The 13,547-nt window shown below is 34.2% G+C and overlaps 1 protein-coding gene across 1 annotated transcript in view; it reads left to right on the plus strand.

Annotated features, from left to right (window-relative positions):
• Positions 1 to 7,760, plus strand: part of BMPR2 (bone morphogenetic protein receptor type 2) — a 143,198-nt gene extending 135,438 nt beyond the window's left edge. Inside the window, exons 11-13 of the mRNA XM_068968261.1 lie at positions 1,063 to 1,235; positions 4,435 to 5,714; positions 6,989 to 7,760. Of these exons, the coding sequence (XP_068824362.1) occupies positions 1,063 to 1,235; positions 4,435 to 5,714; positions 6,989 to 7,239 (1,704 nt within the window). The 3' untranslated portion in view covers positions 7,240 to 7,760. The remainder of the gene's footprint in view (positions 1 to 1,062; positions 1,236 to 4,434; positions 5,715 to 6,988) is intronic.
• The last annotated feature ends 5,787 nt before the right edge of the window (positions 7,761 to 13,547 follow it).

Genomic DNA, 13,547 nt, shown 5'->3' on the forward strand with positions numbered 1-13,547 from the left:
AATGGACATGAATTTGAGCAAGTTCTGGGAGATGGTGAAGGACAGGGAACCCTGGTGTGCCGCAGGGGGTTGCAGAGAGTTGGATTCAACTGAGTGATTGAACAACAGCAACAGCAGATGTTTCCCAGAGACCCAAGGTTCAAGTTGTTACAGAACACAAATTATTAGGAAACATTAAAAATGTTACCAAGATTCCTCACAGGAATTTTTAGCTTAAAATAGTCTTGCCAGATAAAATACTTTGATTTATGAATTGGCGAGAATATACCTACTCTAAAAAATGGTGTGTCCAACTATCTGAAACTAAAATTAAGTAGTATCCTATATTTTTCTTGTTAAATCTGGCAATCCTGGCCTTACTATTTTGAAAGTGTTTTGAAGACACAAGAAATGTACTGGCAGGTAAAGAGCTTGACACCTAATAAAAAAATCAGAGTACAAGTGTGAGTAAGAATTCTGGATGCCAGTCCATCAAAGTATATAAAGTCTTGTCTTTTAAAAGGGAGTTTGCACCAACTTTCTCCAACGGAACACTGCTGTTCATTGCTGATATATATGAATGTTACAGAATAGGACTGATTTTGATACTGCTAATGAAACTAGTTTAAATAACAAGAAAATGTCAGGCTTTTAAGATTTATGATTGGAATGAAGCACACTACTAGGAGTAAAGGAGGAAGAGCTTGCTTAGAGATTGAAGACAGTCTAGTGTCAAAATTTTTTTAACTCATTTTTGAAGTAGAATTAGTGGCTATTGATTGAAATAACAGTGCTGTGGATCCGCAACAACATAAACACATGGCATTGAAGATACATATGACTTAACTACAACTGCTTACTCTTGTGGATAATTCTTCAATGAGTTCAATTAAAATTTTCTCACTGTACTTGTTCCTCACCTTTTGAGAATATGGCCCTTTACAAATCTCTGATGTCTTAAGATATTTTATTATAGCTATGTAAAATATTGGTTAAATAAATTTTTTTCTTTCACCTCATGTTACTGAAAAAATTCAGTTATGTTTTGGTAAGATACAGTGTTTGACATATACTTTATTACAGGCAGTGAGATCACTCAAGGAGACAATCGAAGACTGTTGGGACCAGGATGCAGAGGCTCGGCTTACTGCGCAGTGTGCTGAAGAGAGGATGGCTGAACTTATGATGATATGGGAAAGAAACAAGTCTGTGAGCCCAACAGTCAATCCAATGTCTACTGCTATGCAGAATGAGCGGTAAGACACTAAGGGTTTGGAATCTGTCTGTCAAAATTTAAGCCTGATACTAGAGAATAGAAAATAAATACTATTAAAACAGTCTAAGCACACAGTGATTAATTGGTACAGTCTAATATCATAACTTTTCTTTCAGTATTCCTGTTCTTTTTCTGAATATTCTTGTTTAGTGTAAGTGCAAGATGAAATCCATGGGTTTTTATATCTAACAATACAGTAAAAGATTAGTCTTTGTCTGTTAATGCACGAAGTTCGCTACAATAGTAAAGTTTCATAGTTCCAAAAGTTTTATAAGCACTTCTGCATACTATTTTGTCTTGATTATACTTTGTGGTTATTATTTCTTTTTCCCCTGAATTTTGTTTGTTTAAAGCAGATAGAACCGTGAACTTGCATATGTATCTAACCATTGCTTCACTGGAACCTGGGGTTTCCAGACTCCCTGTCCAGTGGTCTTTCTTTATAGAATGCTGCTACTTTACCTGAAAGCAGTTCATAAGTCTTTTTGTCCCATCGTGAACTTTATGAGACATTTCTTAGAATTATGATTTTTTTTTAAACTGTCTTTATTAGTACTTCTTAGAAGGACTTTTAGAAAAAATTCTAAAACTTGAAACATTTCAGACCATGTAGTCTGTGTTTCTTCATTCTGTCTTATAGGATAAAGTCTTCCCACAAATTTTCATTTTATCTAAATAAAACATGTTAAAATTTTTCAGAGAAGCATTCAGAAAAGAAAGAGTAAGCAGGGAAAATTGAGATAAAAAATAACTGAATTCTTGAATCATTTTCTTTGATATTTTCTGTTCTAATTTTTAAGAAAGTTTGTGTTCTGAACTTTGGATCTCACATAGGGTTTACACTGCTCGTGCTTGGACTGAATTACCCTCAGGGTATAAACCTTTATTTCTGTTAGTAATATATCAGCAAGTTAAGGAAGATAGAAATTAGCATTTCTGAATATAAACAGATACCTTGAAGATCGTCTTCTGCTTCCATCACCCCTTGTCTCTGTGTTTTCTGTGTGCTTTATAGTATGCTATTCGTACCTCTCATAAGTCAGCTACTTTTACTTTAAGTGCTTTAACTTTCCTTAACTGGGAGGAGGAAATCCTTTTTTTTTTTTGATGCTTTCCTTTGCTGTGGCCATTTTTGCCTCCTGAGCCATTCAGTTCTACCCTTTACATGCTGCTTTTCATGTCCTTTGACTTTGGAATTTTCCTTCAAATCATAATTCATCTCACATTCATTCTACGCTAGGGTTAATTGTATTGACTCTTTCCCTCCATCCCTCTTGTGCAATACAAAACCTTTTCTGTTTCTCCCCTTCCTGTCATTCCCCTCGTAACTTCAGCAGTTTTTCTTCATAGCATTTTTCTTTTAGTTGTTGCTTTTCTCCTGTAATGCTGGTATCTGTTAATGTTCCCATTGTCTATATTTGATTGTTTATACTTGATTTTAAACTACCCTTCACTTTTATGTTATTTTTCTTTTCAGTTTTATTGAGATACAATTGGCATGTAGCACTCTATAGATTTAACATGTGTAGAATGATCATTTGACTTACATACATAAAATGATTATCACAATGTTTAGTGAATATTCATCATTCTCATATAGATACAAAATTAAGGAAATAGGTAAAAAACAGTTTTTCCCCTTGTGATGAGAACTCTTAGGATTTTCTCTGTTAACAGTTTTCATTTTATTTATTTATTTATTTTAAATTTTTTGCCCATGTCAAGCAATATGTGGGATCTTAGTTCCCCAACCAGGGATCAAACATGCATACCCTGCATTGGAAACTCAGAGTCTTAGCCACTGGGTCACCAGGGAACTCGGTCTTAACACCTTTCATATATAGCATAGAGCAGTGTTAATTGTTTGTATCCTATATATTAGATCCCTAGTACTTATTTATTTTACAACTGAACACTTGGACCTTTTGACTGCCTTCATCCCATTCCCCTTACCTGTTCCCCTCTGCCTGTGTTAAGCACGGATCTTACTGCTTTTCCTGTGAGTTTTTTAGAAAAATATAATTAACCTACAACATTATGTTAGTTTGTGTTATACAACATAGTGATTTGTTATTTCTGTACATTTCAAAAGGATCACCAAGATAAGTCTAGTTATGGTATATCACCATACAAAGACATCACATAGTTATTTACTGTATTCCCCACAGTGTGCATTTCATACCCATGACTCATTTATTCTGAAAGTAGAATTTTATACCTCTTCGTCTCCTTCACCTATTCCTTTTGTTCCCTCCAACCCCTTCTTCTCTGGCTACTGGTGTCTTCTCTGTATCCCTGCCTGTGTTTCTGTTCAGTTTTGTTTGTTCATTTGTTTGGTTTTTTAGATTCAACATAAAAGTAAAATCATATAGTGTATTTGTTCACCTATCAGTGAACAATATCGGGTTGCTTAGATATCTTGGCCTGGCTTTTATTTTTTAAAACATAAATATATTACAGTATGCTGCCCAAGAACCATCATTCTCAAGATGTGATAGTGTAAAACCCTTGGTAAACTGGAGAACAGTTCTGAGTCTTAGATTTTATTTTATTTTTTTATTCTGAGTTTCTCATTCTGCCTTATACTCTAGGCTCAAGGACTTCCATTGATAGGGCTCAGTCTCTACCTAGGAAGATATGTTTCTTTGCTAGAATATGCCACTTAATGTAGCACTTTGGAACAGCCTAAAAGCTTGTGTTCTTTTTACCATTTGGAACTTAATTGGTAAAATATTTGTTGAGTAGCCACTGTGTATCTAGAATTACAGAAACACAAAAGACAAGTGTCTTGGTTCCTTCTTTCCTGGAAATTTATGTCTAATTGAGTAAATATACAATTCATAAAGACATATTTGCTAACATTACAAAACTATAGGGGAGATTTTTTAAATTAATAACTCTTATAAACTAAAATAGTGAACATCTATAAAAATCATATAGATCCCCATCAGTTTTCTGATAGGCTTAAATGGCATTAAACTAGCCTGTAGCAAATTATTAGTTAATATTTGTCAATACTGGATTAACATTTGCTTAGAATTTTTAAATAGCTTCAAGAATAACGTGGATTAGGAATAAAAGAGAAGGCAGTTTGTACTTTAAATATCAGAGTTGTTAAACTTGAAGAGTCACTTTGTCATAAATGTATTCTCAATGTGACACTTTTTTCTTTCTTTAAGCAACCTGTCACACAATAGGCGTGTGCCAAAGATTGGCCCTTATCCAGATTATTCTTCTTCCTCATACATTGAAGATTCTATCCATCACACTGACAGCATTGTGAAGAACATTTCCTCTGAGCATTCGATGTCCAGCACACCTTTGACTATAGGGGAAAAGAACCGAAACTCAATTAACTATGAACGGCAGCAAGCACAAGCTCGAATCCCCAGCCCTGAAACAAGCGTCACCAGCTTGTCTACCAACACCACAACCACAAACACCACTGGCCTCACTCCAAGTACCGGCATGACCACTATATCCGAGGTGCCATACCCAGATGAAACAAGTCTGCATGCCACCAATGTTTCACAGCCAGTCGGGCCAACCCCTGTCTGCTTACAACTGACCGAAGAAGACTTGGAGACCAACAAGCTGGACCCAAAAGAAGTCGATAAAAACCTCAAGGAAAGTTCTGATGAGAATCTCATGGAGCATTCTCTTAAACAATTCAGTGGGCCAGACCCACTGAGCAGTACCAGTTCTAGCTTGCTTTACCCACTTATAAAGCTTGCAGTTGAAGTGACTGGGCAGCAGGACTTCACACAGGCTGCAAATGGCCAAGCATGTTTAATTCCTGATGTCCCACCCACTCAGATCTATCCTCTCCCCAAGCAACAGAACCTTCCTAAGAGACCTACTAGTTTGCCTTTAAACACCAAAAATTCGACAAAGGAGCCCAGGCTGAAATTTGGCAGCAAGCACAAATCAAACTTGAAACAAGTAGAAACTGGAGTTGCCAAGATGAATACAATCAATGCTGCAGAACCTCATATAGTGACAGTTACTATGAATGGTGTGGCAGGTAGAAACCACAGCGTTAATTCCCATACTGCCACTACTCAGTATGCCAATGGGGTAGTACCATCTGGCCAGACAGCTAACACAGTGGCACACAGAGCCCAAGAAATGCTGCAGAATCAATTTATTGGTGAGGACACTCGGCTGAACATTAATTCCAGTCCTGATGAGCATGAACCTTTACTGAGACGAGAGCAGCAGGCTGGCCATGATGAAGGTGTTCTGGATCGTCTTGTGGACAGGAGAGAACGGCCCCTAGAAGGCGGGCGAACTAATTCCAACAACAACAACAGCAATCCATGTTCTGAGCAAGAAGTTCCCACACAGGGTGTTCCAAGCACAGTAGCAGACCCCGGACCATCAAAGCCTAGAAGAGCACAGAGGCCTAATTCTCTGGATCTTTCAGCCACCAATGTCCTTGATGGCAGCAGTTTGCAGTGTAAGTGGAGGGATTGTGTAAATGGAGGGATTTTGAGACCATTTAAATATACTTAGCTAGAAACAGATTATGTTTCAGCTAGCAATTATTTACTTTTACCACATTTGGTTGGATTTCAAAAGTAATTAGACATTTGTTCTTAAAAAGATAATTTTTTTGCTGATAATTGAAAAGTCAATGTCACAACAATCAGAATAATTACCAACTTAATGTGTATCCTATGTAGCTTCTGGCTTATAATGCAGCTCACATATTTGCTGTGCATAGTTGAGATTTTGTACTTTCTAGTTTAAAGCATCCGAGTAAAATGATACCAAAACAATTTTAGAAGCACTTTGTTTATTATATACACATTTAGGCTTTATCAGACTAATCTTAATAAATCTGAAAAGTGCAGAGAAAATTCAGAAAAGTCACTGTAAAGAAATTACAAAGTTATTCTTGGTTTTTCATGTCAGTTTTTTCAGGAGCTGTGTGCCTTTGGTTGTGCTATGGGGCCCTTAGCCACTTACACAAATAACTTGATACTTGGTTTATGGCCCTGAGGGATTATAACACAAGACAGAAGAGCTCACTAAAATCTTCACTAAAGACAGGAGAGCTCACTAAAACAGTCATTATTGTACAAAATGATATTTCTTTTAGACTGATAGCAGTTACGAAGAAGTCACATTTTATGTTTGTTGTCAAAGACTACAAAATGGGCTAATGGGATTAGGTTGTCAAAAAATCAGTAGAATCTAGTCCCTTGCCTGAGTAGCTTGTATTGAAGAGTTGACATAAATTATAGCAGGGGTCTACATCTGTAAAATGTCTTGTCAGTTATGGGAAGGGGAAATTACTAGAAAATTTACACTCTCGTGTTTATGTCATTCTTCTGAAAAATAATTATATTCTAGGTGCCTGCTTTGATCATGAAATAGAAAGATTAAATGCATTTTGCCAAGTTAGGATTTCTACCAATAACCAAAGGAGTTGAGAATATAGTTGAGAACTTGGAATTTTCTCCTCTGTTTTTGCTTTTTGAGGTTTTTCTGTATTTTCTTCCTTGCCTATGGAATAATTCAACCAATTATAGAAACATTGTGCTTAAAGAATCTCAAAAATAATTTGGTAAAGTTAGAAAAATACTATCTGGCATCATGAATTTCAAGAAACGTCTGGTAGCTTCTCCTGTAGACATTCGTTTGATCTCTTTTCCATTTAAAATCCTAATTTTCACTTTTTAGTAGTTTCTTTATGTATAGTTCATTTTTCTGCACTTTTATTTTCAGTAGGTGACTCAACACAAGATGGCAAATCAGGATCTGGTGAAAAGATCAAGAAACGAGTGAAAACTCCCTATTCTCTTAAGCGGTGGCGCCCCTCCACCTGGGTCATTTCCACTGAACCACTGGACTGTGAGGTCAACAACAATGGCAAAGACAGGGCAGTGCATTCCAAATCCAGCACCACTGTTTACCTTGCAGACGGAGGCACCGCCACGACGATGGTGTCTAAAGATATAGGGATGAACTGTCTGTGAAATGTTTTCAAACCTATGGAGTGAAATTATTTTTTGCATCATTTAAATGTGCAGAAGACATTAAAAGAAAAAACTGCTTTATCCTCCTGTCAGTACCCCCTCCTACCCCTGCCACAAGGACTTGCTTTAAATAGATTTCAGCTATGCAGAAAAATTTAGCTTATGCTTCCATATTTTTTAATTTTTTTTTAAGTTTTGCACTTTTGTTTAGTCTCGCTAAAGTTATATTTGTCTGTTATGACCACAGAATTATATGTGTGTGTATCAAAAGTGGTCTCAAAATATTTTTTTAAGAAAAAAAAAAGCAGAAACAATGTATTGCTGATAATCAGTTTGGACCAGTTTCTAAAGGTCATTAAATCAGAAGCAAATTAAGACAGGTTTGACTGCAGTGGTGTCTGGTATCCATGTTTTATTTCTGGGCACAAGCTAGTTTGTATGTTGATACGTTCCTGAACGTATTATCTGTTGGACATTCTTTTCTCTATGTTTTGTTTGAATGTGCAATAGTCTATAGGCCACAAATAAGCTTTCTCGTAAGCTCTCTTCCTAACAGAGCACACATTCTTCCAAGATCTGAACATTTTCCTTCCCCACCCTCCATACTATTGGCAGGTAAGTTCTTTGACAGTGAGTTTTTGCACAAGAGAAAGCAGCTACCTGATTTCTTGCTTTCTCTCTCCTTACGGGGAATGCAGAAACATTGTCTCAAAGGGCTCTAAAGAAGGAACTACCAGAACCTAATTTGAAATGCCATTTCTTTTATCCTTCCAAATCCTAAACATTTCCTTCCGGGCATTTTAATAAACATACTTGGTTTCTGGTTTTGGAAGTTCGTAAGAGCACAGAACAAAGAGCAAGTCAAATATTAGCTGTTTTCCATTTTATTTTTTATATATATGTTCATGTTCCATATTCATTTATTTAAGAAGCACATTTTTATCAGAAAACTTATAGAGCTTTCCTTATGGAATTTTTAAGTAGGTAGATCATTAACACAATGTAGTATTATAGTCTTCATTCTCTGAATATGCTGTGTTTGACATAAGTAAAATTACATCCTGTTTAAAGTAACTTCAAAAGTAATTCATAGTTGTGAACCTGTAGTATCTTTTTTTATTCTTTTCCCAAACGAGGCCTGGTAACTTTATCTGGAAATTATTCCTTTTCCCATGACCTAGAACACTGTGTGGAAAAATCATTCAACTGGCATGCCAAGTCCCTGTGGAAGGAAGAATTGCTGCCAAACCTATCATTTTTGAGCAGACTGAGACTTACCTCTCTCTCTTCAAAACTGTGTTTCTTCACTAATCTTATTTTCATAGTTTTTCCATTTGCCAGTTTTTACATCATCTTTGATACATGAGCACCATTTTATGATTTTACATTATATTAGAATGTACCTTTTAGTGATAATGTCATGTATATTCAGATCATGTGTTTTTTTTTTAAAGCTTCCTTTGCTTCTTTCATTACTGATAATTGTCTCTAAAACAACCTCTGCATGTTTTTTCTTTTTAAATAAAGCACTTTATGTCAAATAAGGGACTTTTTTATAAGCACAAATTATTTTCTATCAATTTGCAGTGAAGAGCTCACTTTTCCCCCCAGATTTTCAGATTACTTCATAGACTTTCAGTTCTAAGATTTCTCTGGAAATAAAAAGCTCACAGGAAAACACAAATTCCTGATTGAGATTTTTATCTCCTGAACAAAGTTTTCACTCTCAAATTCTTCTATCTGCATCACTTAGCTAAAGACAGACTCTATTTCTCAATTTGCTATCCAAAATGTGTATGACTTACTTGTGTCTATAAGCCTTCTTTTGTTTGCCATCTATTGTGATCTTATGAAGAGAGATGTCACAGTGCTTAACCATTTATTCAGCTAGATTGCTGAACACAGTTTTGAAATCTTAGAAATGACATTATTTTGCTAGTGCCCGAGATTTCCACCTTTTGTATTTTATTGGCCCTTCTATTCATTCAGACCCTTAATATATTTTTCAGTCATCTGGCATAAAAATTTCTCATTTATTTTTTTATCTATGTAATGATTTATTTATATTTTTTCCTGTAAAATTTCCCTTGGTTCTCTTAATTTTAAATGTCTTCCAACTGAACTTCAGGATATTATTTTTAAGTAATTGTAGAACATCTTTGAGTCAAAATAAATTATATTTCTTCTTCAATTGGAAGCATCAAAGATAAATGACCATTTGAGGTCTAACTGATCTTTTCCAGACAGAAGAAGAGTTGCCTTACATTCTACTACACTGTGTTTGGGCCAGTTGATTGTAAGTTTTTCAGGACTTTTTGGTATTTAATAGTAAAATGCTTTCAAAAATTGGTATGCCAGATTAAAAGAACTCCTTATAGTTTCCCATTTTATGCAAGCATGCTTAAAACAAATAATTTTCTTTCTCTTTTATTAGCAGACTCTTGGTAAAGTAGGAGAAATAGAGAGTATAGATCATTTTAATTTATCTCAGACTGATTTAGAATCTGTTTGCAAATATACAAGCAAGCAAAATTACATAAAATACTAATTTGCAAACTATTTAATAATAAATATCTTAAATCTAATATTTAAATGTATTCAGAAATTTTTGCATGTAGAAAAGCATTTGGGCTCCTTTGAATAAGAGGCCATTCATTTAATGAAAAAAATACTAAAATTCAACCTTAAAAGTATTATAACCTTAAAAGCATCATAATAGGTAATCAAAATAATTCCCTTAACTATCATAATTGTATATCAGAACTAAGTCTTTGAAAGAACTTAATTTGAATTGAATGTAGACAAAATGATTTAATGATAGTCCCTAAAAAGTTCCCTCTTTTTAAATGCGTAGTTCGGGGAAAAAAAAAATACTGGTGTAAAAAGTTATGGGAAGGCAAACGAGTAGATACAAATAGTAATTGGCCATTTATTACATACTGAATGCTGCTATATAAATACATTATCTCTTTGATTCCTCATGACAACCATACGAGGATTATGGTTAACATTCCCATTTTACAGTAGGGGAAGTTGAAGCTAAGAGAAGCTAACTAGTTTGCCTGAGGTCTATACCTTGTAATTGACAAAGCTGTGATTTTTTAACCTAAGCTTGCTCTCTTCACATCTCTTTCATCCACACCACACTGCCTACACGCTGTATGACAGAATGCATGACAGACTAACATTTTGTAAGAAATTTAGTCATTAAACTCCAGCACAATTGTGGCTTGAATATAAGCCAAACCAGATACCTTAATGGCTTTAGAGTTAGGAAAACATAAGAAGATGTACGGACATGTCTGTGGTGTTTGTTGCTTGAGAAATAGGTACTAATTCAAGACAAAATTCAATCCCACATGTGCCATCATGAATCTTACAATCATTTAACTGCTCTTCACTCCCGACATCCTTATATTCCAAAACTAAATGGGAAAGGCAAAGGTGAATTGTGGGAACAGAGACCTTTTCCTGAACTGATTCCATTCTTGATGCGGTGGAATTAATTTAATGTGTCCCATCAGTCCTTGCACTTCATTTTGAAAATTTCTACTTTTAATGACTTTAGAAAATTTTACTAATCCAGAGAACTAATAGAAGAGGCTATAGGAAGAATAGAAGGAAAATACTGTTTTTATAAAGCAATTTGTATAGCCTTCTTAGGTGTATCCACTCACTCTGGAAAATGTGTTGGTTCTGAATGAAACAATAATTAAATAAAGGTAGGAACACTCAAATAAGTATGTGTTTCAATGGGAATTATCACAAAATTTGGCAAGTATGTTTATTTAAAATATTTTCCATCCTGGCTTCTAAAGCCAAATGAAATTCAACAAACTTTTTTTTTCTTATTTATAAAAATAAATATTTCATTGGAGGTAATTAGCTCCTAGAATGTGAAATTACATTCTATTTCTATACAACCTTTTATAAATTTATGTTCAACTTACTACCAGTTGTATGCAGGCTATTACATATCAATAACTATTCACAGATGCCTATATATATTACTCTACCTTCCAAGCTAACTTCTTAAACTATACACACATGCTGGTTGATTATCTAGATCAGTTATCCTAGAAATTATGTAATCCTCCCATAGACACCCCAGGAGTCTTTCAGAGTAAGATTTTTCTAAATATTCATATCTTTTACTGTCAGTTTGCTCATCAGCAAATAAAAGTTCATTTTAACTTTTAGATTCTGAACTATGTAAACTTTAGCCAAAACTACCTTGTGTGATCCACTCCTAGATGATAATCCTTGATTAAGTAAATCTGGCAAATCACTATTTGAACTAGTTTACAAATATTATCAAAAGTAGGCTTTTCTATAGGTTCCCTGATTAGCATACAAAAAAAGAGGAAATCCCAGGATGGCACTCTGGGTCTACTTTATTTCATTCACCTCTTAGTTTCTGTTTGCTCTGTCCCTTGGTTATCTGACTTGCAGTCTTCTGTGTCTGGAAGGTTTTCTTCACATTTATTCTGCTTCCCTCCTGTTTAATTTTGTATCTGTTTCTCCTAACCAGCAGATAAAATAAAAAGGAGAGTGACCAACTGGTCATCTTCTCCAACATTTGTTACTCAGTATGCTTCAAGCTTCTCGACACTTAAGTCTCAGTTCTTCACACAAAATTTATTTTGTTCCTTTACCATTTTCTCAGTTTTTACTATTATACCTACTTATATTTAGAACACCTAAAATTATGCTTTGTTATATTCAAGTTCATTACTCCATTTATGGTTTAAAAGGGTAGAATTGAGAATTAAGATGTTTCCATTTGATAGTAGATCTAACCATCAGATTGTCAGCAAATCAGCACTTCAGTTTATATTATCTAACTTTTTTTTATCAAATTGTGGAGTTCTGTGATTTTATACAATAGTTTATAACTAAAAAGCCATGCATACAGAATTGTATATCACTTTATTGTTATTTTTAACCTATATTGCAACAGGCTTAGCATTATGATTGAGCCACAGCATTTTACATATTTCTGTGCATCAAATATTAAACACAAAATGCAAGATTAACTTTTGAAAGCAAACCCTACAACAGTCAAGTATTATCTACAAACTTTTTTGCAGACCACTTTTGAAATACTTGTCATTGTTTTGCAACATAGACTGGACTGTAACAACTTTCATTTAACTTTTAAGTGACTGGTTAAAATTGAGTGTTGTACATATAAAGAAAAGGTTTATCTCATGGCTGGTAACATTTGAAAAGTAAATATTTAAGAATTTATGCTGTGTATTAAAATTATGCCCCAAATAAATATATGTTGAAAATTCTGATTCAGTTATTGCTATGATATCCATCGTGTTACTATTAAATGTTATAAAATTAATTTTTTAAACTTAATTTGAGACCCAGATTGATTTTAAAATCTGGGTAAGAGACAAAGAATCTTATCACCGATTAGCATGTCCAGTTTATGACAATATTTAAGCAAATTACTGTATTTTAAACTGCAACTTGTTTTTGTCATTAATGTTTTAAAAGGCAACATGTAGGTTTTTTCCATTTTATTTGTACTTTAAGATTTCAAATCCATCTTCCTGTTTTAGACTCACTCTGTAGACATAATATTACTTAAAAACTCAGGGTCCCTTTCATCCCTTTGCACATTGAAAAACTTCAATTGATAGCAAACAAGCAATTAGATACAGTTGAATATTTAAATTTTTGTTACACACAGAGTTCATTTAATGTTTCATCTTATGATTTGACTTAACTTACATAGATACCAGATTTCATTAATCATAAAACTTGCCCAGTTTTATAATTACAGAATAGAGGGAAATGACTCAACTAATTTGCTACATGTTGCAGCATATGTAGGCCTTAGAGTTGAAGCGCAGTCTCCAACTCGTTTCTGTTCTTTGGTTAAATAGTTAAACATGAGACAGTTCATTTCATTTTTTAATGGGGGATTTTGGTAAAGTAGTTCCTCAGAAATAAAATTTTTCAAGAGGTAATTTAACATTATTAAACTGTCTTCAAAAGTGAACTAGTGAGTTTATAGCTTTAGTAATAGCTTGGATGGTTTTGAGAAGGTAACCTACGGTAACCTATTTATCACATCATCACATCCAAATAGAATTTTTCTTCCAGACAAGTTCAAGCTCCAAATTAGTAAGCTGTACATTTAAAATCCTTGCAGTGACATTACTTGTAACAAGTCTCTTGTCTCAGGCTCTCCACCTTATTACCAACCCTCTGAAGTGTGATAGGGAAACACATTTTTAAAGCTTAACAGTAAGAAAACTGAAATACTAATAAAAGATGAACTTCAAAAATAA

The sequence above is a fragment of the Capricornis sumatraensis genome, chromosome 3 (assembly GCF_032405125.1).
Source record: "Capricornis sumatraensis isolate serow.1 chromosome 3, serow.2, whole genome shotgun sequence".
Taxonomy (NCBI): Eukaryota; Metazoa; Chordata; class Mammalia; order Artiodactyla; family Bovidae; genus Capricornis; species Capricornis sumatraensis.